Source organism: Aethalodelphis obliquidens, unplaced genomic scaffold, assembly GCF_003676395.1.
Source record: "Aethalodelphis obliquidens isolate GAN/ISIS:26980383/991018 unplaced genomic scaffold, ASM367639v1 scaffold100, whole genome shotgun sequence".
In the NCBI taxonomy this organism is placed as follows: Eukaryota; Metazoa; Chordata; class Mammalia; order Artiodactyla; family Delphinidae; genus Aethalodelphis; species Aethalodelphis obliquidens.
In genome coordinates this window covers 1,210,529-1,232,259 of record NW_020838044.1, presented here as the reverse complement: position 1 = coordinate 1,232,259, position 21,731 = coordinate 1,210,529, and the positions used below count along the sequence as shown (strand labels likewise).

The window sequence follows — 21,731 nt, the reverse complement described above, 5'->3', positions numbered from 1 at the left end:
AACAGGACTGGAATCCAGTATCCATAAAAGTGCTCTACTGAAAATTATTTTTCAGGGAAGGCTTTATAGGGAAGACGCCAAAGCAAAGCAAGGAAATTACTTGAGTGGCTATAGCTTGTTGACAAAGAAATGCAAAAGGTTGCAAATACGAAAAGAGTTTATTTGGGGTCTTAGGAATTGCAACGCAGGAGACACAGATTTGGGAGTTCCCTGCTGGCCTAGTGGTTCGGATTCCTGGCTTTCACTGCCGCAGCCTGGGTTCAATCCCTCGTTGGGGAACTGAGATCCCCTAAGCAGTGTGGCCAAAAAAAAGAGAGAAAAAAAAAAAGAGAAACACAGATTCGGGTAAAACCCAGTGTTTTGGGGAAGAGAGAGTCACACACAACCACAAAGTTGTTAAAGTTGTCTGGCAAGAATTATGATTGACTGGGCACAAGAAAGGAAATACTTGTCCTTAAGGGATACTCTTTCAGGAGTTATTTTAGGGTAAGGGTCCAATAAATATCTTGAGTTTCTGGAACATTGGGCAGATGTTCTGGTTGCCTGTGTTAAGACAACAAATGGTCTAAGTTCAGATTCCACCCAGGCTGAGATGTGCATTAGTCTTACTTCTTCAATGGCCTCCAGGCTCCATTTCAGAGAGCTCTCTTAGCAATACCCACACCATTTTTTTTTTTTTTGTATTTTTAATTTTTATTTATTTATTTATTTTTGGCTGTGTTGGGTCTTCGTTTCTGTCCGAGGGCTTTCTCTAGTTGCGGCGAGCGGGGCCCACTCTTCATCGCGGTGTGCGGGCCTCTCACTATCGCGGCCTCTCTTGTTGCAGAGCACAGGCTCCAGACGCGCAGGCTCAGTAGTTGTGGCTCACAGGCCCAGTTGCTCCGCGGCATGTGGGAATCTTCCCAGACCAGGGCTCAAACCCGTGTCCCCTGCATTGGCAGGCAGGTTTTCAACCACTGTGCCACCAGGGAAGCCCTACTCACACCATTTTGTTTTTTCTTTCACAAGCGTAAGCTGGTGCCTTATTTGGGAAAGTCTGCTTGCTTATGATTGGTTGTCCTTAGGTTTCCATTTCTTAACACTGAGGCATTTGCACACTTTGGTTTTGGTTTGCTTATACAGGCTTTTCAGGGCACAAGAACCACCTCGTCAAATGGCCTCCTTATTTAACTAATTTAAAAATACAAAGAAGTGGAATTAACTTACTAACGTTTGAAGGTCCTATTTACATATTCTGTAATAAGGAATATGCTCCTTCATGGAAGGCTATTGGTTAAAACTTTTGTTTCCTAGGGCCAACAGGAACCTCTCAAACATTGAAGCTTCCCATAAGTTACAAACTTTTTCCTATGAGACTAGATACCTCAACATACCAAAAATAAAAACTTTGCAATATATCTTTGTGATACCCCAAAGGGGTCAGCATTGTGCTTTGCATGTAGTAGGGATTAAGTGTTTGAAAATATATTATTTCTGAATATATTATTTATGGTATGTTAACGGCTTATTAATTCATTAGTAAAACCAGATTGATTCTTTTAAAATAGGACTAAATCCCCCCCCCCCCCCCAAAAAGACAGCTTCGCTTCTCCTCTCCTCATTAAACTCTTCCCTCACGTACAACAAAGAAAGAACTTATTTATGAAGTGTTAATCTGAATCTCTGCAAGGGACAGGGGACCTGATACAGTAACTTTTCTAAGAGGTCAGTTACTTGCGTGCCCAGCATGCGGTAGTGCGGGCTGAAAGGTCTGAAGGTTTTTCTGAGTTCAGATGTTATTGGCCCAACTTCAGGCAGACCAGGATCCGCTTTAAGGTCCTTGTGGATTGTTCTGGGAATGGGAGCGTTGGCTGATTCGGACACGAGCCGCTATGCGGCTTGCGCTCAGCCTGGCCGCTCCTCTTGCCACCTTCCATTGGCCGGGACTGTTTTCAGCTCTTTGCCGCGCACGGGGAGAGCCACGAATCCAACAGCCGTCAGAGCCGGAGGCCCTGCTCGCGACCGCTGACACCCCGAGCGAGGCGCCGCCTCGATCCAACAGTCGCGGCTCCTGGGCGGCTGGGGCGGGTCGCAGCCGCTCGCGAGGAGGGACGTGGCAGGGACCGTGGTCCCCCCGCCAAGGTGAGGATGAACACGTAGAAATGGCTTTGGGGAGTGCGCCAACAGCGGTCGTTAAGAGACACAAAACCGACGTCTTGGAGCCGGGAGCCTAGAGGAATAGGGATGGTCACCGGGCTGGGCTCTGGACGCCTCGGGCGGAGTAGTGTGCCCCTCGGCCGAGCCGACGGCGCAGGCGCGGAGAGCGCACGTGTGGCGGCGGGCGGGTAACGTCACGTGGCGAGGCGGCGCGTGCGCAGGCGTCAGGGGCGGGGCCCGGAGTTAAATGCAGCCGACGGTCTGCGGGACCCGCTCTTCTCTGCAGTATCTGCTGGTGGCCGCCGCGCTCTGCTTGTGCATTTGGAGGTACTTCTTACTCGAAGGTAATAGTTGCATAAATGCCTTAACGCTGGCTCGCTTGAGGAGGGTTTCGGAGAATAACTCAAAAGTTTTAGAGATTAACTCAAAAGATTTAGAGAATAACTCAAAAGTTAGATTGACATGCCTACTTTTTAGACTGAGTTGTAGTTGATAGAGGTGTGTAATAGAGAACTAAAACTTAAATTCAAGGCCAGTAGTGAATTGGATATATGCTGGAGCACCTTTAGTTTATCACTTGCTTAGGACGCTTTTCTCTTTAAATTTCATTTCGACCATGTGTGAAAGAGTAGTTGAAAGCAATTTGAGTGAGGTTGAAGGCTTTAATGAAATAGTCACAACTGATAAAATTGCTCAGTTTGTATCAAACTAATAGTAAAAGGAAAGAATGGGTGTTATTGCATGTGTTTGGCGTGGTGGAAAGTTACTTGCGTGCCCAGCGTGCCCAGCTTCCTGAGCCTCTTTGATATTGTCTGAAACAGAACTTCCTGGATAAATTCTGTGGATTAAATGTAAAGAGAAAGAAGAAAGCTTGCTCTCTTCCTTCTCAATGATCTAGGCAGCTATACAGTCCAGGCTTCTCTTCTACAAAAACTGGTATATTGTATTTACAGCCTAGTCGTTGCTGATTCCTAGGGATTGAAGGAGACATATTTATTTTTGTCTCAACGAAACTTGAAAACAATGGCAGAAAACAACATAGAGGTAAGGCTTCCCTTCGTGACCTGCTGTATGACTCGGAAGAGTCATCCTCGCGATGTACTGTGAGGTACAGTCCTCCCTTCGTATTCCCTGGGGTATTGGTTCTAGGACGCCCCGTGCACAGCAAAACTCGCAGATGTTCAAGTCCTTTTTACAATATAAAATGGTTATATTACACATGGTTATTGAATACTTGAGATGTGGCTTGAACAGCTGAGGAACGGAACTTCACTTGACTTTAAAATTAGTTTTAAAAAATTTCATTATTGGAAAACATTTAATATGTTTGGAATAACTTGGGCATGTGAATCTTTTTAAATGTACCTTTTTTTGAAATTCAAATACAGATCAAGCATTTCTGATTTTATCTTGAAATATTTCAGATATATTGGTTAATATAATTACACCTTCTTAAAAACATTAAAAGTAGACTATGAGAAGGTTGCATATTTCTATTGGACAGCAATGCCCTAGTGCCTTTTGATTTTTTTTTTTTTTTTTTTTTTGCGGTACGCGGGCCTCTCACTGTTGAGGCTTCTCCCGTTGCAGAGCACAGGCTCCGGACGCGCAGGCTCAGTGGCCATGGCTCACGGGCCTAGCCACTCCGCGGCATGTGGGATCTTCCCGGACCGGGGCACGAACCCCTGTCCCCTGCATCGGCAGGCGGACTCCCAACCACTGCGCCACCAGGGAAGCCCCCTAGTGCCTTTTGGACTGTATTCCTTTATAAGACTAGTATTTAGGAACAGCAGTTATGGGTTAATCATGACATTATTTTCTACTGGGGTCATGTCAAGGAAATTTTGACATTTGTAAAAGGCTCTGAAGAAGACTATTAAAAAGGAAAACTGCTTAGGACTATTGCAATAAGAGCATTGCAGTAGGGGAGAGGGGTGGGGCCCAAATCCATGCAATAGATGGGGGTGGGGGGGTGGGGGGGATTTATAGCGTATGAGCAGAGTGAGGGAATCAGTGGATGGAAAAGAGAGGAGAACCCCATCAAGGGTATGGGGTTCTTGCTAAACCTACTTGATAGGCTTCTGAAGGTGGGCCAGCTTGATCATACATCGAGGGCAGGGGATGAGGTGTTTGATCAGATACAGATTGAGCAGATATCAAGTGGGGGTGACTTAGCAGGATTCCTGCTAAAACTGGGCCGGGCCAGCCAAAGATAGGATAGGGTCCAGGTAGGTGTAGTCAAAAGAGGGCCCATTATTCACTTGCTGTACAGCAGAAACTAACACAACATTGTAAAACAAGTCTACTCCAATAAAAATTAATTAAAAAAAAAAAGGCGGCTCAGTCTGACTTCAGTTTGGTTAAGGAGAATCTTTGTCAGTTATAAACAGCTTCTAGCCTCCTGCCGACCTGGACCCCAGGCTTTGGCAGTTCACTCCACTAAAAGTCCCGTGTGGCTAGGAGACTTACAATTGTTTTATTAAGTGCATTCATAAGTAATCTTCTCTTCAGCTGACTCTAGGCTATAGGGAGAATTAGAGCCAGATAATCACTTAAAAGACATGAGAGGAGGCTTAAATGAAATGAAGTGTGGAGGAAGCACAGTGCCACCTGATCTTAGGACTTGAGATGATTTAAGGGCCTATGTGTTCTATGAAGTGGTTGGGGGACATAAAACGTTATTTAATTCCTGAAGTCATGCATGATTAGAACACTTCCCCCACTCCCCCTTTTATTTTGTTTGTAAACTTTCAGTGCAATAGTGTGGTTGATGGTAATGTTGAAGAAGTCCCCAACAAGAAGATAATTAAGTTTAATCCTCCATTATACAAACAGCGTTACCAATTCGTTAAAAAATTAGTGGAGCAACATCAACCCAAGAAGGTAGGTATTTCTCTTTCCAAACATTTGTTTATAATGCCTTATGTAATGCTTTGTCAAATAAAAAAATCTTAGTGAGGACTTAGCAAGTAAGCAGAGACTACACAAAAAGACTTTTGCCAGGAGGGAAAGGGTTGCATAGGGAGAGCATCTGTCTTAATGAGCAAAAAGGATTTTTCTTTTATAGAGAGGAGGATGAGCGGAAGTGGGATAAAAGGGTGGTATGATTGGATAGTGGAATGTGTGAACCCTGAAACCAGCCTATTTTCTGGGAGGGATCCTTAGCTGAATACTGTCCAATGTTCAGGGGCCTGGAGGGAGGAGAATTTTGGGACAAGTAGTCAAGGTAATCGCTCAAGGCAAAGAATGGGAACACTAGGCAGCATCTGTGAGTGTGGGGGAATATGGTACCTTCTGAAAGCCCTTTCTGGAAATACAAAACATAGGTGGATACCTTTAACCTGTTTACCAGGTGCACAGAGCTCCAGTAAAATTCAACATTGCCAGTTTCAGATGTGAAGAAAATCTTGACATTTTACCATTGGATGTGATCTTTATGTGTTCCACATTTCTAGAGCATTTAGTCCGAACATCAAGCAGACTAGTCTTGTGGACATAGGTACTGTGGTTCTTTTTAATTAGGTAATAATGGTGGGGGAAAGGCAAGGAGCCCTTGGCATTTATTCGCTTTCCCTTTGTGGCAAAGGTTCATGATCAGTGCTGGCACTGGATTTTGTCTGGGTAACACCTCCCTCCTGTGTCTGTGTTTGGATTTCATAGGACCAAGGGAGCTGGCTAGGCCCAGTGAATATCTGAAGTCTATAGGGTCAGTTACAGGCTAAAGGATGACAGACTTCTTAAGGAAAATGGTGGTTTCTCTCATGAGTTTTGTAAAGTTAAACTCTACAAACTTCTTTTTGCTATGTAGTTTGTAGGTAGTGATGGGGCTCATGTATCCTTAGTATAGTTTCAGCTCAATTCCTGCTTGGGAAGAAAATTGGGTATAGTGTTTAAAAATTAGTACAGTTCATTGCTTCCTGTGATTTGCTTTCTGAAACTAGGTTTTCCTTTTTCAATTCTGTGTTCCCATTCTTCCACCATCCCATAAATGTGCCTGCCTCAAAGAGGAAAATTACTGAATAACCATGGGTGCAACTCAGATTGCACATCTTTTTGGGTGTGGGTACTTTTAAGCATCTGTCATGAGTTATCTTCATTTGCCCTTTTCACCTAAAGTGGGGTTCAGAAATATAGGTAACTTACCTGTGGTTAATGAAGACCGTTGTGTGATGAAGAAAACAGATTTAATAAAAATCTTTAAGAATGTGTGAATATATATTAAGGGGATTAGATTAACAAGATCAAGCTATATCCTGGTATATTTGGTGAGCATCCTTTTCTAAATCTTGTTGAAGCTTCTCAGAGACACAGACTCCTCTTAGCACACTTGCCTGTCATGTGTGCTCTCCCTGTGCCAGGCCCCTAGGATATACCTTGATACCTGAGTTAGTTTATTGTCCAGACACTCTAGTAGGTCATGGGAGGTTAACAGGCCTTATTTTTTTCCCCCCAGGTTTACAATGTTTCTGGTTAATTTTCTTTTTGTTTATTTTTTCTACCAAAAAGATTGTATAATTCTTTTGATACCCACTCCTTCTGGAAAAAAAAAACATGCTTGATCATATGTGACTTCTGGCTATAATGTCTTTGAAATAACATTCTTTCTTATCTACAGGTTGCAGACTTGGGGTGTGGTGATGTATGCCTCCTAATGATATTAAAATACCAAAAGTGCATTGAAGAGCTTGTTGGAGTGGATATCAATGAAGGGAGACTTAAATGGAATGGGTAATACTGAGTTTCTAAAATAATTATGCATTAGTCTAAAACTAGTGGCACTTTTTAAAAAAATTAATTCTTATTGGAGTATAGTTGCTTTACGATGTTGTAAAACTAGTGGCACTATTAATTATAGTTAGATGAAGTGGGTTTTTTTTTTAATTAAAAAAATATTTTTTATGGCCAGGCAGCTTGTGGGATCTTAGTTCTGTGACCAGGGATTGAACCTGGGCCCTCAGCAGTGAAAGCGCAGAGTCCTAACCACTGGATCACCAGGGAATTCCCAGATAAAGTGGTGTTTTTTTGAATTTATTTTTTTATACAGCAGGTTCTTATCTATTTTATACATATTGTTGTATATATGTCAATCCCAATCTCCCAATTCATCACACCACCACAACCCCCCTGCCACTTTCCCCCCCTTGGTGTCCATAACGTTTCTTCTCTACACTCAGATGAAGTGTTTTTTATACAAGTTCTTTATAACTTGTTTAAAAGGAGGCACTATGAGAGCCCCAGGCTCACCAAATAATGCCTTTACCATGACAGTGATTTGCCTGTATGTTTTGAATAATACCTAGAAGTTTTGCTTCTACCTATGTAGAAAGTATAGCTTCAATTCAGTAATTATAGCAATCAAAGCATTGCAAATTCAATTTCAAACGGCAAAGTCTAATGCTGAACACCAAGATAACTTATAGCAACGGATTTAAATTGCCACAGCACTGGGGTAGAAGCCCGAGGCCTCCTTCAGTTTGAATGAGTCTCACTCATATATGACTTCCACAGATTGTTTTAAGAATGTTTTTCTTCTAAAGAACAAAAAATTGAAAATCACTGATCCAAAGTGAGGTGAGAGAACCAAAAGTATTAATAATGAGAGGAATATCAAATATTAAAAATCTTGTTCTCATTGGCCATTTAATGCCCTATGAGATAATTCAAAAAGAGTCATGTACCACAATGTTCATTGCAGCACTATTTACAATAGCCAGGACATGGAAGCAACCTAAATGTCCATCGACAGATGAATGGATAAAAAAGATGTGGCACATATATGCAATGGATTATTACTCAAGCCACAAAAAGAAACGAAATTGAGTTATTTGTAGTGAAGTGGATGGATCTAGAGTCTGTCATACAGAGTGAAGTAAGTCAGAAGAGAAAAACAAATACTGTATGCTAACACATATATGTGGAATCTAAAAAAAAAAAAAAATAGTACTGATGAACCTAGTGGCAGGGCAGGAATAAAGACACAGACATAGAGAATGGACTTGAGGACACAGGGGGCTGGGGGGGAAGGGGAAGCTGGGGCAAAGTGTGAGTAGCATTGACATATACACACTACCAAATGTAAAACAGATAGCTAGTGGGAAGCAGCCGCATAGCACAGGGAGATCAGCTCAGGAGGGGTGGGATAGGGAGGGTGGGATAGGGAGGGAGGGAGGGAGGGAGGGGATATGGGGATATATGTATATGTATAGCTGATTCACTTTGTTGTACAACAGAAACTAACACAACATCGTGAAGCAATTATACTCCAATAAAGATGTATTTAAAAAAATGCCCTATGAGAGAGGAAGTGACCCTATGACCTTGTGCTTAATACAGCAAGTCATGGAAACAGGCCATGTCAGACTTACCAATGTAAGCAGAAGATCATTTATCAGAGGATCAGAGTTTCTGTAGCTGGTAAGATATTCCAAATAGATCATGTGTGTTCAAATGTTCCTTCTGCAATAATGCTTCTGCAGGTCCAGGCTGTCCCCGTGCATGGGGGATCATCTGGATCCTCGAGAGCTGGATTTAGTTATTACCTTGTATCACGGTTCTGTTTTGGAGAAAGACTGTCGTTTGCTTGGATTTGATTTGGTAGCATGTATTGAATTGTAAGTATTAAACTGATTCTTACTGTATACATTCATTTGAAAAATTGGAATGAATTAGTCTCAGTAATTTAGTGTCCTAAATATTTGTCATAATCTGAGTTATTTGTAAATAAAATTGCTTGTCAGCTGGGATTGGCTTTTTACTGGCCTTTTTCAACTTTTTGTTTGGAAATGATTTCAAGTTTATAGGTAAGATGCAAAATGTATAAAGTACTAGGAACACCCATATCCTTTATCCTGGTTCACAGATTAACATTTTCTTTATTTTATCTTGTATATATGTGCTCTCCTGCTGTCTCCCTCTCCCTCCACACATTTTTTTTTTCTGAACCATTTAAGGTTCAGAAAATGGGTAGGTTTTACCCAAGTTTTACCAAAGGGTAGGTTTTACCCTTTGCCCCTAATAAATTCAGTATTAAATAAACAATTCCTGTTCTTTTCTTTTCTTTTTTGGCCACGCCTCGGGGCTTGCGGTATCTTGGTTCCCCGACCCTGGATTGAACCCCGTGAAAGCTCTGAGTCCTAACCACTGGACCACCAGGGAATTCCCCAGTTCCCTTTATTTATTTTTACTTTTAAAATTTATTTATTTACTTGTGGCTGTGTTGGGTCTTTGCTGTTGGGCGCGGGCTTTCTCTAGTTGCGGTGAGCGGGGGCTACTCTTCGTTGTGGTGCGGTGGCTTCTCTTGTCGTGGAGCACGGGCTCTAGGCACGCGGGCTCAGTAGTTGTGGCTCGCGGGCTCTAGAGCACAGGCTCAGTAGTTGTGGCGCACGGGCTTAGTTGCTCCGCGGCATGTGGGATCTTCCCGGACCAGGGCTCGAACCCATGTCCCCTGCATTGGCAGGCAGATTCTTAACCCCTGTGCCACCAGGGAAGCCCTTCCCTTTATTTTTAATAAGAATATTTTTCATTTTTGGCTTTTAATGATTAGATTCAGGCTATGCATTCCTGGAACACAGCAGAGCACTGAAGATGTTATTTGGATCCTCGGGTCATTCCATCTGGAGGCACCAATATCCGTTTGTCCTTGGGGAGGTTAATTTTGATCTTCCCTGTCAAGGTGTGGTTGCTTAGCTGTACAATTACTACTCCCCCTCATCCCCCTCACCTCTGACAACTGATAAGCAGTCTGGAGACTGCAGACCATACACATATCTTGTCACTCATCCATGTTTCCCCCCCCCCCCCCCGCAAATTTCCCTACATTATATGGTGGCAAATGGTTTTTGCAATTTCAGCACTTCTCTATATTTACTAGTCAGTAGCCCTCCCACCTCACTTAATTATCATCAGTATGAACTCATGAATTTATATTTTTTTAAATGGTTTGTAACTTACTGTATTTTGTTGCTCAGATCTTCCCAAGATTGGTGAATGGGGGTCCCTTCAGGCTGGCTCCTGTGTCCTTGTGATATGTCTGTCCCTTTTTGAGCACTTTATTTCTGGCGTAGCAAGAGGTACCAGGCTGGTTGTCTACTTTTCCTTCCCAGTCTGCCATTTCTGGTTCCTTTTAATGGGAAATGGTATTTAGAAACCAAGATGTCTCTTAATGACCTTTTAATAGTAGTTAAGGGTCTTATTCTGGGGTCAGTTTACCTGGTATTGTGTTCAGATTTCCAGTTTTTAGTAATGTGTCCTCTAGAGCAGAGTGTTTTCCTTTTGTATTTCCTGTTGTCTGGCACGTAGTAGGTGCCTAATGTTTGAAATTACTTATGGAGAACATTCGAGCATTGGTTGAAGAGCCAAGGAGCAATGATACGTGTCATCCGCGTGCAGCCTGGGTCTGAATTTCCTTTTTAAGGCTGAATATTCCATTGTATGTATCACAGTTTGCTTATCCATTCATCCGTTTACAGCTGCCTTTTGGCTATTGTGAATAATGCTGAACCATATTTCTCTTATCTGGTCTGAGAGGTCCACGGTTAGAAGTTGTTTTGCTACATCAATTAGGAAACTACTTGCAAGTGAAGCTAGGTTTACTCATATCTTTCTCACTTACCACTTTAGAATAGAACATTTTGATTCAGAAGATCTGGCGAAGTTTCCTGAAGTCGTATTTGGGTACATGTCTCCAGCCATGATTGTCATCAGCACACCGAACTCTGATTTCAATTCCCTGTTTCCATCTGCAGTCTTCAGAGATTCAGATCACAAATTTGAGTGGAGTAGAATGCAGTTTCAGACCTGGTGAGTTCTTAAGTGTTTTTGTTTTTTTGTGACTGTGCTGGAGTTTTAAACCCTATGAAGTAAATCTTATTATCTACAATTTATTTCTTATTTTATTCCCAAAGTGCAACTTAGCATATAATCATTAAGAAACCACCACATTTGGGCATTATTTTCTCTGTCAGGTCCCACAGGCAGGCACGTGTGGAAAGGGTGTGTGGGCAGCAGGTACCTTTCACGTGAAGGTATCAGGAGTTACCTCCCAGGAGCATGACAGATGGTCATGTTCTGGCATAACTGCAAACCCAAATAGGATTTGGGATTATAGCCCTTCTGGTTTCCTTGTCCATCCCTGCATACTGCTCCATATTCTGGTGGTTACTGGGAAACTGACACTGTCATTGCCTTAACGCTCTTAACGGAAATAAGCAAACCCCGTGATATGGCATTAGGTGGTGTTGGAGGAATTGCAGCTTGTTTTCTGTCTTGTAATTTTCATGTCCTATTCTACTGGAAATGGTTGTTTAACAATAGTTTGGAAAAATGATTTTTCTCTTTGTTTTGACTTTAGGGCTTTAGACGTGGCCAATCACTACAGTTACTCTGTGGAGTTTACTGGTGTGGGAGAACCACCAGCAGGAGCTGAGGATGTTGGATGTTGTACCCAGATAGGGGTCTTCCGGAAAATAGCAAAGGCACCTGAATCTGCTGTTTTGGAGCACCATGGTGAACATGTTTATGAAGTTGTGAGTATTCTTTGTGGCTCTGAGAGCAAGTTCATTTATTGGGATGGTGAAATGAGTCCCTACTATAGAGAAGTGTAAATGACCTTTTTTGAGGAGAATCCCGTGCCCCACAGTGTCTCCAAGCATGTTACAGAGAATGATCTGCTGTTGTCTTAGAAATACTTCCAGGCTGTTTGCTCCAGCAAACCACCCTCCCGCTTTTGTAATCTGTTAGGATTAGCAGTTTCTGGTTTTGGGAGGTATGTATGATGAAGAATATGGTGGGGCTTCCCTGGTGGCGCAGTGGTTGAGAGTCTGCCTGCCAATGCAGGGGACACGGGTTTGTGCCCCGGTCCGGGAAGATCCCACATGCCATGGAGCGGTTGGGCCCGTGAGCCATGGCCGCTGAGCCTGCGCGTCCGGAGCCTGTGCTCCGCAACGGGAGAGGCCACAACAGTGGGAGGCCTGCGTACTGCAAAAAAAAAAAAAAAAAAAAAAAGAATATGGTGAAGAGTGTCTATGTCAGTAGTTCTGGGCTCCCATTATAATTGTAGCATTCACAAAGGGTAGGGTTTGACATGTACATATGCTTAATCTGTACATAGTTAATTCTAATGTGGTGACAGGTTACTAGTGGTTTTGAAAATTTTCTTCTATTCCCAGTCCTTTGCATTTTTTTTCTCTTCAGATTTATACGACCTCATACCCGAGTTTACAGCAAATGGATTACTGTAGACGTGTAGTGACTTATCTAGTGTACCGAGAGGTGAACAGAATGAAACGGAGATATCAAGTGAGTCTGAGACAGCATGAATTGGAACCTGAGTCTGCAGACACTGGCAACCCAACAAGAAAATTCATCTCAGACCCTCCAGTTCCAGTACTCACAGAGGCAGACAAAGCCATGGAGATGATTCCCCAACCCTTCTGTATTGGAGATAAGTTTTACGTACCCCTGGAGAGAATCATTGCTTATCCCAGGCTGGGGCACATATGTGGTAATGTAGAGAAGCTGAGAGAGTTTCTTGCTGATGTAGTAGAACTGAACTGCGATGGTTCTGCAGTGAAGGTTGACTTGCATGATTGTGGTGACTACTGAGCCTTCTTTATTTCCTGACATTCAGGGTCTTAGCAATAATTGGGCTCATTTAGAATTTAAACTTTGTGCAGCCATAATTCAGGTAACTTTTAATTTAAAAATCACCTTTTTTTTTCTTGTGTGTTAAATGTGACATTAAAGAGTTTTTAAAGAAAACTGAATTATCTAGTAGTGTTTAAAATCTTTTCCTAGGGGTAGAGTAACTTTAAAACTTCTACCTACTCTGGGCTAAATTCTAACCTGTAATACTTAGCCTAAAACACATACAAAACAGGAATGCAGGTATTTGAAAGGAACAAAACTTCATAATTAAAACATTGCCTGTGTTTTTTTTTTTTTTTTTTTTTGCGGTACGTGGGCCTCTCACTGTTGTGGCCTCTCCCGTCGTGGAGCACAGGCTCCAGACGCACAGGTGCAGCGGCCATGGCTCACGGGCCCAGCCGCTCTGCGGCATGTGGGATCCTCCCAGACTGGGGCACGAACCTGTGTCCCCTGCATCGGCAGGCAGATTCTTAACCACTGCACCACCAGGGAAGTCCTGGAAGAAATATTTTACATAATTTAAAAATCTTTTCATTGATGGAATTTAAAGCAAACTTTGCACCGCACAGCTTGAGGGATCTTAGTTCCCTGACCGGGGACTGAACCCGAGCCCTTGGCAGTGAGAGTGGGGAGTCCTAACCACTGGACCACCAGGGAATTCCCTAAAGGTTGTAGACTTTAAACTTTTTCCTTAATGCCTGCCATTGGGAACACCACTGAGAACTTCCTGACTCTCAAATTAACTGCTTTTCTTAGAGAGTCCACCATTCCTCATAGAATTCCAGTGGATAAAATATCTATTCGGATATCAATTATTTCACATATATGGTATTATACATTTTGATGCAGCTTTATCATTAGTAATATATTTTATAAATTCACTTCCAACTATTTGTACTCCATTCTTTTTAATGATTACATCTGCTTCTTCTTTTTTTTTTTTTTTTTTTAGCGGTACGTGGGCCTCTCACTGTTGTGGCCTCTCCCGTTGCAGAGCACAGGCTCCGGATGCGCAGGCTCAGCGGCCATGGCTCACGGGCCCAGCCGCTCCGCGGCACGTGGGATTTTCCCGGACCGGGGCACGAACTTGTGTCCCCTGCATCGGCAGGCGGACTCTCAACTACTGCGCCACCAGGGAAGCCCACATCTGCTTCTTTTTTTTAAGTAAAGAAAAGGGTGGAATTTAATCTTTATTTACAGGGCACTGCAAGATATGAAATTACACATAGAAATAAGAAACCCATTGAGAGGAGAAGCTTCATACAGTATGTACAGTTTAGAACTGTTCAAGTATAGTTTCTTTGTAAAAAGTGCTACAATAACAAACCATGTATAAAAAGAGTTCTTAGTAGAGAAACAGTAAGACAAACTTCTACCAAACACAGTACACAACAAACAACTTAATGCCTCAGGTGTACAGTCTAAAAGTTGAAGGTCCCAGCAGTGCCATCCTGAACTTGGAACGTAAACCCTTCAGAGGTAGTTGCTGGCACAACATTTTGGTCTACCTCTTCCTCCACAGAGAAATACGTCTCAATCAAGTTTAATGAAGCTTTGTACACAGACTCATTTTCATGGTTTTGTAGAGCTTCAATTTTGTCCAAACCTCCACATTCTTCAATCATTATACTAAGTTTCTCAGTTTCACCTAGTTTCTCAGCAGCCTGAAAGATATTTGAAATGGCATCCGAAATAACCAGAATAATCTTGGTGTCTTTCGCAGTTAGGAGGTTCATCAACGGCTCTATTACACCACAATGAACAAGGTATACGATCTGCTCAACTGTTCCGCCACGTGTATAGATGATCACAGCCCATACAGCTTCCTTCTGTGCCTTAAAGTCTGCCTTAGAGAGAACGCCAACAAGGAACGGGACTAATCTATGATGTACAGCTTGTTGTATTTGGTCCTGGCGGCCAGCCATGATGTTTGACATTGTCCACGTAGCTTCCTTCTGAGTATTTGTTTTGGAGTTTGTTCGCAGGCTGGGCAAGATGGCAAGTGCTCCTGCATCTGTTACAACTTGAGTCTGTTCATCTGTCCCAGTGACGATATTGTCTATGGCTCTTTGCGCGGGAGTCACGATTGGCAATTCCGTAGCTCCTAAAAGCTTCACAAGTTGGGGTACAACCCCGGTTTTCACAACCATTTCAATCTGTTCATTTGGACCATCGGTAAGGTAGGAAACAGACCAGCAGGTATCAGCTAAAACTTCTGGATCATCGTGATGCAGGAGACGAACTAAAGTAGGAAGAACTTGCTCAACAGCGTCTAAGGGGGGTGGTGCAGGATTCTTGTTAGGACGAAGATTTGAAAGTGTCCAGGTGAGATTACGTAAGTAACCACGTGCTAAAGATGACAAATCAGGAACCTCCAGGAGTGCCAACAGCGGGTCACCTGCACCATACTTGATAACCAAGTCTTGGAAAACCAAGCCATCACCTGCAATGTTTCCTAGAGCCCATAGAGCTCGTTCACTGATGTGAGCGTGGGGAGATGCCAACAGAGAAGTGAATGCTGGGATAGCACCTCCATCTACCACAGCCTTGGTCTGTTCTGATGTCCCGGAAGCAATGTTAGTGAGGGCCCAAGAAGATTCAAACTGAATGGGACTACAGTCAGTTCTGCCCAAGCAGGACACAAATTTTGGCATCAAACCCGCCCGGATTATGTTGTCTATGGGGGGCTGTTTTTCCCTAGAAAGCAGTTTCCTAGCAGCTTGAGTAGCTTGGAGCTGGCTTTCCAAGTTGTTGCTACTTATGCCTTTGACAGTGTCATCAACAGACCAATTTACAGTGCCCTGGTTGTTGTGGTTTTCCTGCAGTGGAGAAGCAGCATCATCTGGAAAAGAGCTGACATTTCTCCTTTTCAGCATCTGATCACCCTTCTTAGCTTTCCTGAGCCCCACATTAACTTCTATTCGGCGCTGCCTCATTTCTGTACTGTCTTTCCCCTTGTTCTTGAATCTGTTAAGGCGGGCGGCTGGTGAATTAGCATTCTCGTTGGTGGACATGGTTATGAGACAAAGGGAGAAAGCTACACAGCCAGTTCAAGCTTCCACAAGAGGCAGCTTGGCTGCCCTCAAAGCATCCACCACGGTCAGCCCTACATCTCCTTTTTAATAAAACGGTAATAGTAATTCAAGTTCATGCCAAAAACCCAGACTGCTCATAAGGATGTAAAGAAGAAATTAAATCTCCCTCAACAGTTTGCCCCCAACCCTTCCATTTCACTTCCTAGAAAGCTATTAAAGGTTTCTCGTTCCCAGTTAAGTACAAGTAAATTCCAATTTTGCAAGAACTAGTGGTCTTTTGGGGGGCAGGCTGTTCCATTTTTTTGGAAAACCACCTGAATGGGCCACAGTTTTGTAACTATAAAGGCCTTACAAATAGCGAACTTTGCTCCAAGGAGTTAAAGTGCACTGTATGACGATGAAAAATGTGGTTCTGTAAGGGGGAAGAGTTTTATCTGCAGATTTTTGTGGGAAAATTACCACCACTGGCACCACCATGGCCCACCCACCAGAGCAGGTTGAAATTTGTGTTGCCAGGTATTAGGTGGAACTTCCCTCCCCCTTGTTCTGAGTAAGATTTGCCTGTAATTCCTATTTCTACGGTCTGGGCAATTCCAAAACCCCTTTAAGAATTTCTGAGAAGCTCACAGGACTTCGCTGGTGGCGCAGTGGTTAAGAATCCGCCTGCCAGTGCAGGGGACACGGGTTCGAGCCCTGGTCTGGGAAGATCCCACATGCCGTGGAGTAACTAAACCCGTGTGCCACAACTACGGAGCCTGTGCTCTAGAGCCCATGAGACACAACTATTGAGCCTGCGTGCTGCAACTACTGAAACCCATGTGCCCAGAGCCTGTGCTCTGCAATGAGAAGCTACCACAACGAGGAGCCTGTGCACCACAATGAAGAAAGCCCGAAGACCCAACACAGCCAAAAATAAATAAATATAAAAAAAGAATTTCTGAGAAGCTCACAGCACTCCTTCTGGTGCAATTGCCACACAACTGAGATGTGAAATCCCTTCAGTGTCTCCACAAGACTCACAGAGCATTTCTACACAGCACCAGTCTCCACATCCTTCCCTTAGCTTCTCACCTCCCCACCCTCTCTTGCCTTTCTAACCCTCCTGTCTACAGCATACCCAGCAGTTCAGCTCTCTTTAAAGTATTGCTCTCAAGCCCCTGGGGCTCATTTCTGTCAGGAAATTATTCCAAGTGAAATTAACGCCCTCAGCTAGAGTTTAGGTGCCAAGAAAATCACCTCATTACAGCTGGTACTGTGGAGACTGAGCTGAGCAGCTGTAGACTGGAGGTCAGGGACTAAGCACTGCCAGCAGTGCCATGGTGGAATCTTGATTATATGTTCATGGGAGATGCAGGTGTTAACTATGGTCACCATGATTTATCACTGAATACGGTGCACATCTTTGGGGATATCCTGAAATAGGGAACATTTAAGAGTATTGGTGAGATCTAGCAAGCCAGCTTGTAGGAGCTGGAAGTCAAGTTGGTACAGTAAATGTTAATTTCACCTCTTTTGTGACTAGTTTTTGAAGCCAGGGGAAGGCTAGTTATACACCTGTCTTTTGAAAGTTAACTGTCAAGGGCCTATGCCCATTTATCTGTTGGTTTCTAAGTTCCTGTCAAACTGTATGTACTCTGTGCCAGCATGGCTGCAGTTATTGGTACCTACTCCATTTCATCCTGTATGCTGTGACCCTACCTGGAACTAGTCAAATTAAACTCTGGTCATTCTATTCTTACCTGGAAACACCGCATTGCTCCCTACTTTCACACCTCATCCTTGACTCAGATACTTTGCTTTCATTGAATAGGCTGTGTTTTCCCATTGCTATGTCTTTGTCCAGCCCTGCCCCTCTGTCTGGAATCCCTTTATCATGCTGATCACCCAGTCTCTTCTAGGAGGAATCATCATATCACTGAACTTACAGCATCTTTCATTAATCCCATACTAAAAACAATTTTGCCTTATTTAAGCAAAGTATGCAATGCTTTAAAATCTTTTTAAGTATTTCAAATTTTTAAAATTTAGTACTGAAAAAATATAAAATATGTTTTTCCTTTAGTCTTAATTCCAAAGAATATAGGCGAAAGAAGAGCCAGACACAGGATCATGTGGGAGAGGTAGATTTGAACTGAATCATTGAAGTTCAGTACCAGAAGGTGGCACACTTTTCCCACTTAAATGCATTCATTTGCTTTGAGGACTCCCTGATATAAATAAGATGCAAAAAAAAAAAAAAAAAAAAGCCTAGTTGGGCTTCCCTGGTGGCACAGTGGTTGAGAGTCCGCCTGCCGATGCAGGGGATGCGGGTTCGTGCCCCAGTCCGGGAAGATCCCACATGCCGCGGAGCAGCTGGGCCCATGCGCCATAGCTGCTGAGCCTGCGCGCCTGGAGCCTGTGCTCTGCAACGGGAGAGGCCACAGCAGTGACAGGCCCGCGTACCACATAAAAAAAAAAAAAAAAAAAAAAAAATCCTAGTTATGCCCATTTTCTTTAGAGGTTTGAAACTCTTTGCCAAGCATATGCAGGAAACTCACTGCTGAAATGGTTTAAAGATCTAGTGGTGAAGTCAATTTCTTAAGAGAAATGACTAAGGAGATATCTCAACCTAGCTGAGCTGTAATTGCATAGGAATGGGGTCTAAACTAATTCATACAGGATGGTCTCAGACGTTTCCTTATTAGGTTTGAGATCACTGACCCAGGAAATGTCTAAATTTAAGGCTTTTCTGTATGTTTCCTAAATTTGTGTTACATTTTGTGTAATGTGTGATGGATTAGCTCCATCAAAGATTTCATATCATGCAAATGGAAAGAAAGGTTTCATCTCCTTAAAAGTACAGCAACCAGGTATGTGCTATGTATGTTCAGGAAGGAAAAGGTAAACTAAGGTAAAGGAAGGGAGAGGATGTAGGGAGGAAGGGAGAAAAAACACTAGGTGTTGAAGAAAGATGGGTTAAGTCATAAGAAGGCTGGGCCTGGGAACCTCATGCCTGAGACGTGGGCAAGGTCTGAGGGGACAGGACACAAACATATGGATTGGAATAATATTGTTAAAATTACCACACTACACAAGGCAATCTTCAGACCCAATGCAATTCCTATCAAAATACCAAGGACAGGGACTTCCCTGTGGTCCAGTGGTTAAGACTCTGTGCTTCCACTACAGGGGGCATGGGTTTGATCCCTGGTCAGGGAACTAAGATCCTACATGCCATGTGGCACCACCAAAACAAAACAAAACAACAACCTCCCTCAAAAAAACCCCAAACAACCAACCAAGGACATTAGTCACAGAACTAGAACAAAAATGTAAAAATTTGTATGGAAACACAAAAGACCCAGAATTGCCAAAACAATCCTGAGGAAAAAGAGCAAAGCTGGAGGCATAACCTTTCCAGACTTCAGACTATACTACAAAGCTACAGTAATCAAAATAGTGTGATATTGGCATGAAAACACACAAACAGATTAAGGGAACAGAATGCAGAGTCCAGAGATAAACCCACACACCTATGCTCAATTAACCTATGACAAAGGAGGTAAGAATATATGATGGAGAAAAGACAGTCTCTTCAACAAGTGGTGGTGTGAAAGCTGGACAGCTTATCTATCAATCAATGAAATTAGAACTCCCTCACACCATGTACAAAGATAAACTCAAAATGGTTTAAGGATCTAAATATAAGAAACGATGCCATAAAACTCCTAGAAGAGAACATAGGTAAAACATTCTCTGACATAAATCATAGCAATGTTTTCTTAGGTCAGTCTACAAAGGCAATAGAAATAAAAGCAAAAATAAACAAATGGGACCTAATCAAATGTAAAAGCTTATGCACAGCAGAGGAAACCATCAATGAAAGGACAACCTACGAATGGGAGAAAATATTTGCAAATGATATGACTTATAAGGGGTTAATATTCAACATATATAAAGAGCTCATACAACTCAACATCAAAAAAACCCCAAACAACCTGATTAAAAAATGGACAGAAGACCTGAATAGATGTTCTTCCAAAGAAGATATACAGATGGCCAAGAGGCACATGAAAAGGTGCTCAACGTTGCTAATCATCAGAGAAATGCAAATCAAAACCACAATGAGATACCACCTCTCACTTGTCAGAATGGCTATCATCAAGAACACAAATAACAAATACTGGAGGGAATGTATAAAAGGGAACCCTCGTACACTATTGGTGGGAATGTAAATTAGTGCAGCCACAGTGGGAAACAGTATGACAGTTTCTCAAAAAACTAAAAATAGAACTACCATACGACCCAGCAATTCCACTCTTGGGTATATATATATATATGAAAAAAATGAAAACACTAATTTGAAAAGATAAATGCACCCCAATGTTCAAAGCAGCATTATTTACAGTTGCCAAGATATGGAAGCAGCCCAAGTGCCCATCAACAGATGAATGGATAAAAAAGACATGGTATATATATACACAATGGAATACTACTCAGCCATAAAAAATGAAATCTTGCCATTTGCAACAACATGGATGGACTTGGAGGGTATCATGCTAAGTGAAGTAAGTCAGACAGAGAAAGACAAATACTGTATGATATGACTTATACGTGGAATCTAAAAAATAAACTAGTGAATATAACAAAGAAACAAACTTACAGAGAACAGACTAGTGGTTACCAGAGGGGAGAGGAAGGGGGAGGGGCAAGACAGGGGTAGGGGATTAAAATGTACAAACTATTAAGTATAAAATAAACTACAAGGATATATTGTACAACATAGGGAATATAGCCAATATTTTATAATAACTATAAATGGAGTATAAGCTTTAAAAACTGTGAATCACTATGTTGTACACCTGTAACTTACGTAATATTGTACATCAACTATATTGAAAAGTCTGAGGGGACAGATCAGAGGCTCCTGCTAGGTTCTGCTGTGATCGGCACAAAGTCGTCCCAGATGTTCCCGTACAATCCTGTGTACTGGGGAGGAGGTTTCCCCTAGAGTGGCCATAACCCCACCCTGCTTCTGCCAGCAAGTGGGGTACTTTCTCCTTATGTAACCTTTCTTAATCTGCACTGTCCAGGGAAATCATGACAGTCTACATAGAAAGATCAGGTTCAAACTCATATTGAATCATAGTTCTTTATTAACTTGAAGTTGCTGCTGTAATTTGAATATCAGCAGAGAGAATTTGTTGGCATTGTTTTTCCGCTCTGTGAGGACATTCTAGTCGAAAGGAAAAGCAGTCTGTACAAGGGTGTGGTGGTTATGAATGTCATTTAAGTCATGATTTTAACCTCTAATAGTGCCACATTTATTGACCATCTTCCATATGTCTAACACTAGAATTCAGGTATGTATGTAGATGCTACACAAAGACAAATTTTTGGCTTGATCAAACACTGAGTGCCTACGGCACATTCCTTACATTAGCTTTTGTGTTCTTCATCACAACCCAAAAGAGTTGGTGGTATTATCACCATCTTAGATGAGAAAACAGGTTCAGAGATGAGTTTGAATTCAGAGTCAGGTCTGTCTTACTCCAAAGTCCATGCCCACAGGATGGCAGGGGCTGCCTCAGGTCTCAGAGAAAGGTCTTTCACTGGAGGCGTTCAAGCCTGTAAACTGGCTATACTACCTGGTCATAAATAAAGGGAAGCCCTCAGGGAGGAGTTACATGCTGGTCTTTTCTCTTCGGTTTTCTTTCCTTGGCAAGCAACTGTCAGATTTCTGACAGAATCTTAACTGAATGTTTTTTTTTTTTCGGTACGTGGGCCTCTCACTGTTGTGGCCTCTCCCGTTGCGGAGCACAGGCTCCGGACGCGCAGGCTCAGCGGCCATGGCTCACGGGCCCAGCTGCTCCGCGGCATGTGGGATCCTCCCGGACCAGGGCACGAACCCGTGTTCCCCACAGCGGCAGGTGGACT

General features: G+C 42.7%; 1 protein-coding gene and 1 pseudogene across 1 annotated transcript; one reads left to right on the top strand and one right to left on the bottom strand.

Moving 5' to 3' along the window:
* Window positions 1–1,586: 1,586 nt before the first annotated feature.
* Window positions 1,587–12,738, top strand: HENMT1 (HEN methyltransferase 1). Its single transcript, XM_027096244.1, has 6 exons — window positions 1,587–3,180; window positions 6,752–6,864; window positions 8,613–8,747; window positions 10,756–10,935; window positions 11,486–11,660; window positions 12,328–12,738. The coding sequence occupies exons 1-6, from the start codon at window positions 3,160–3,162 to the stop codon at window positions 12,736–12,738; spliced, it is 1,035 nt and encodes a 344-aa protein (XP_026952045.1). The 5' UTR covers window positions 1,587–3,159.
* Window positions 12,739–13,957: 1,219 nt separating this feature from the next.
* Window positions 13,958–16,541, bottom strand: LOC113614577 (importin subunit alpha-1 pseudogene; annotated as a pseudogene).
* Between the last annotated feature and the right edge of the window lie 5,190 nt (window positions 16,542–21,731).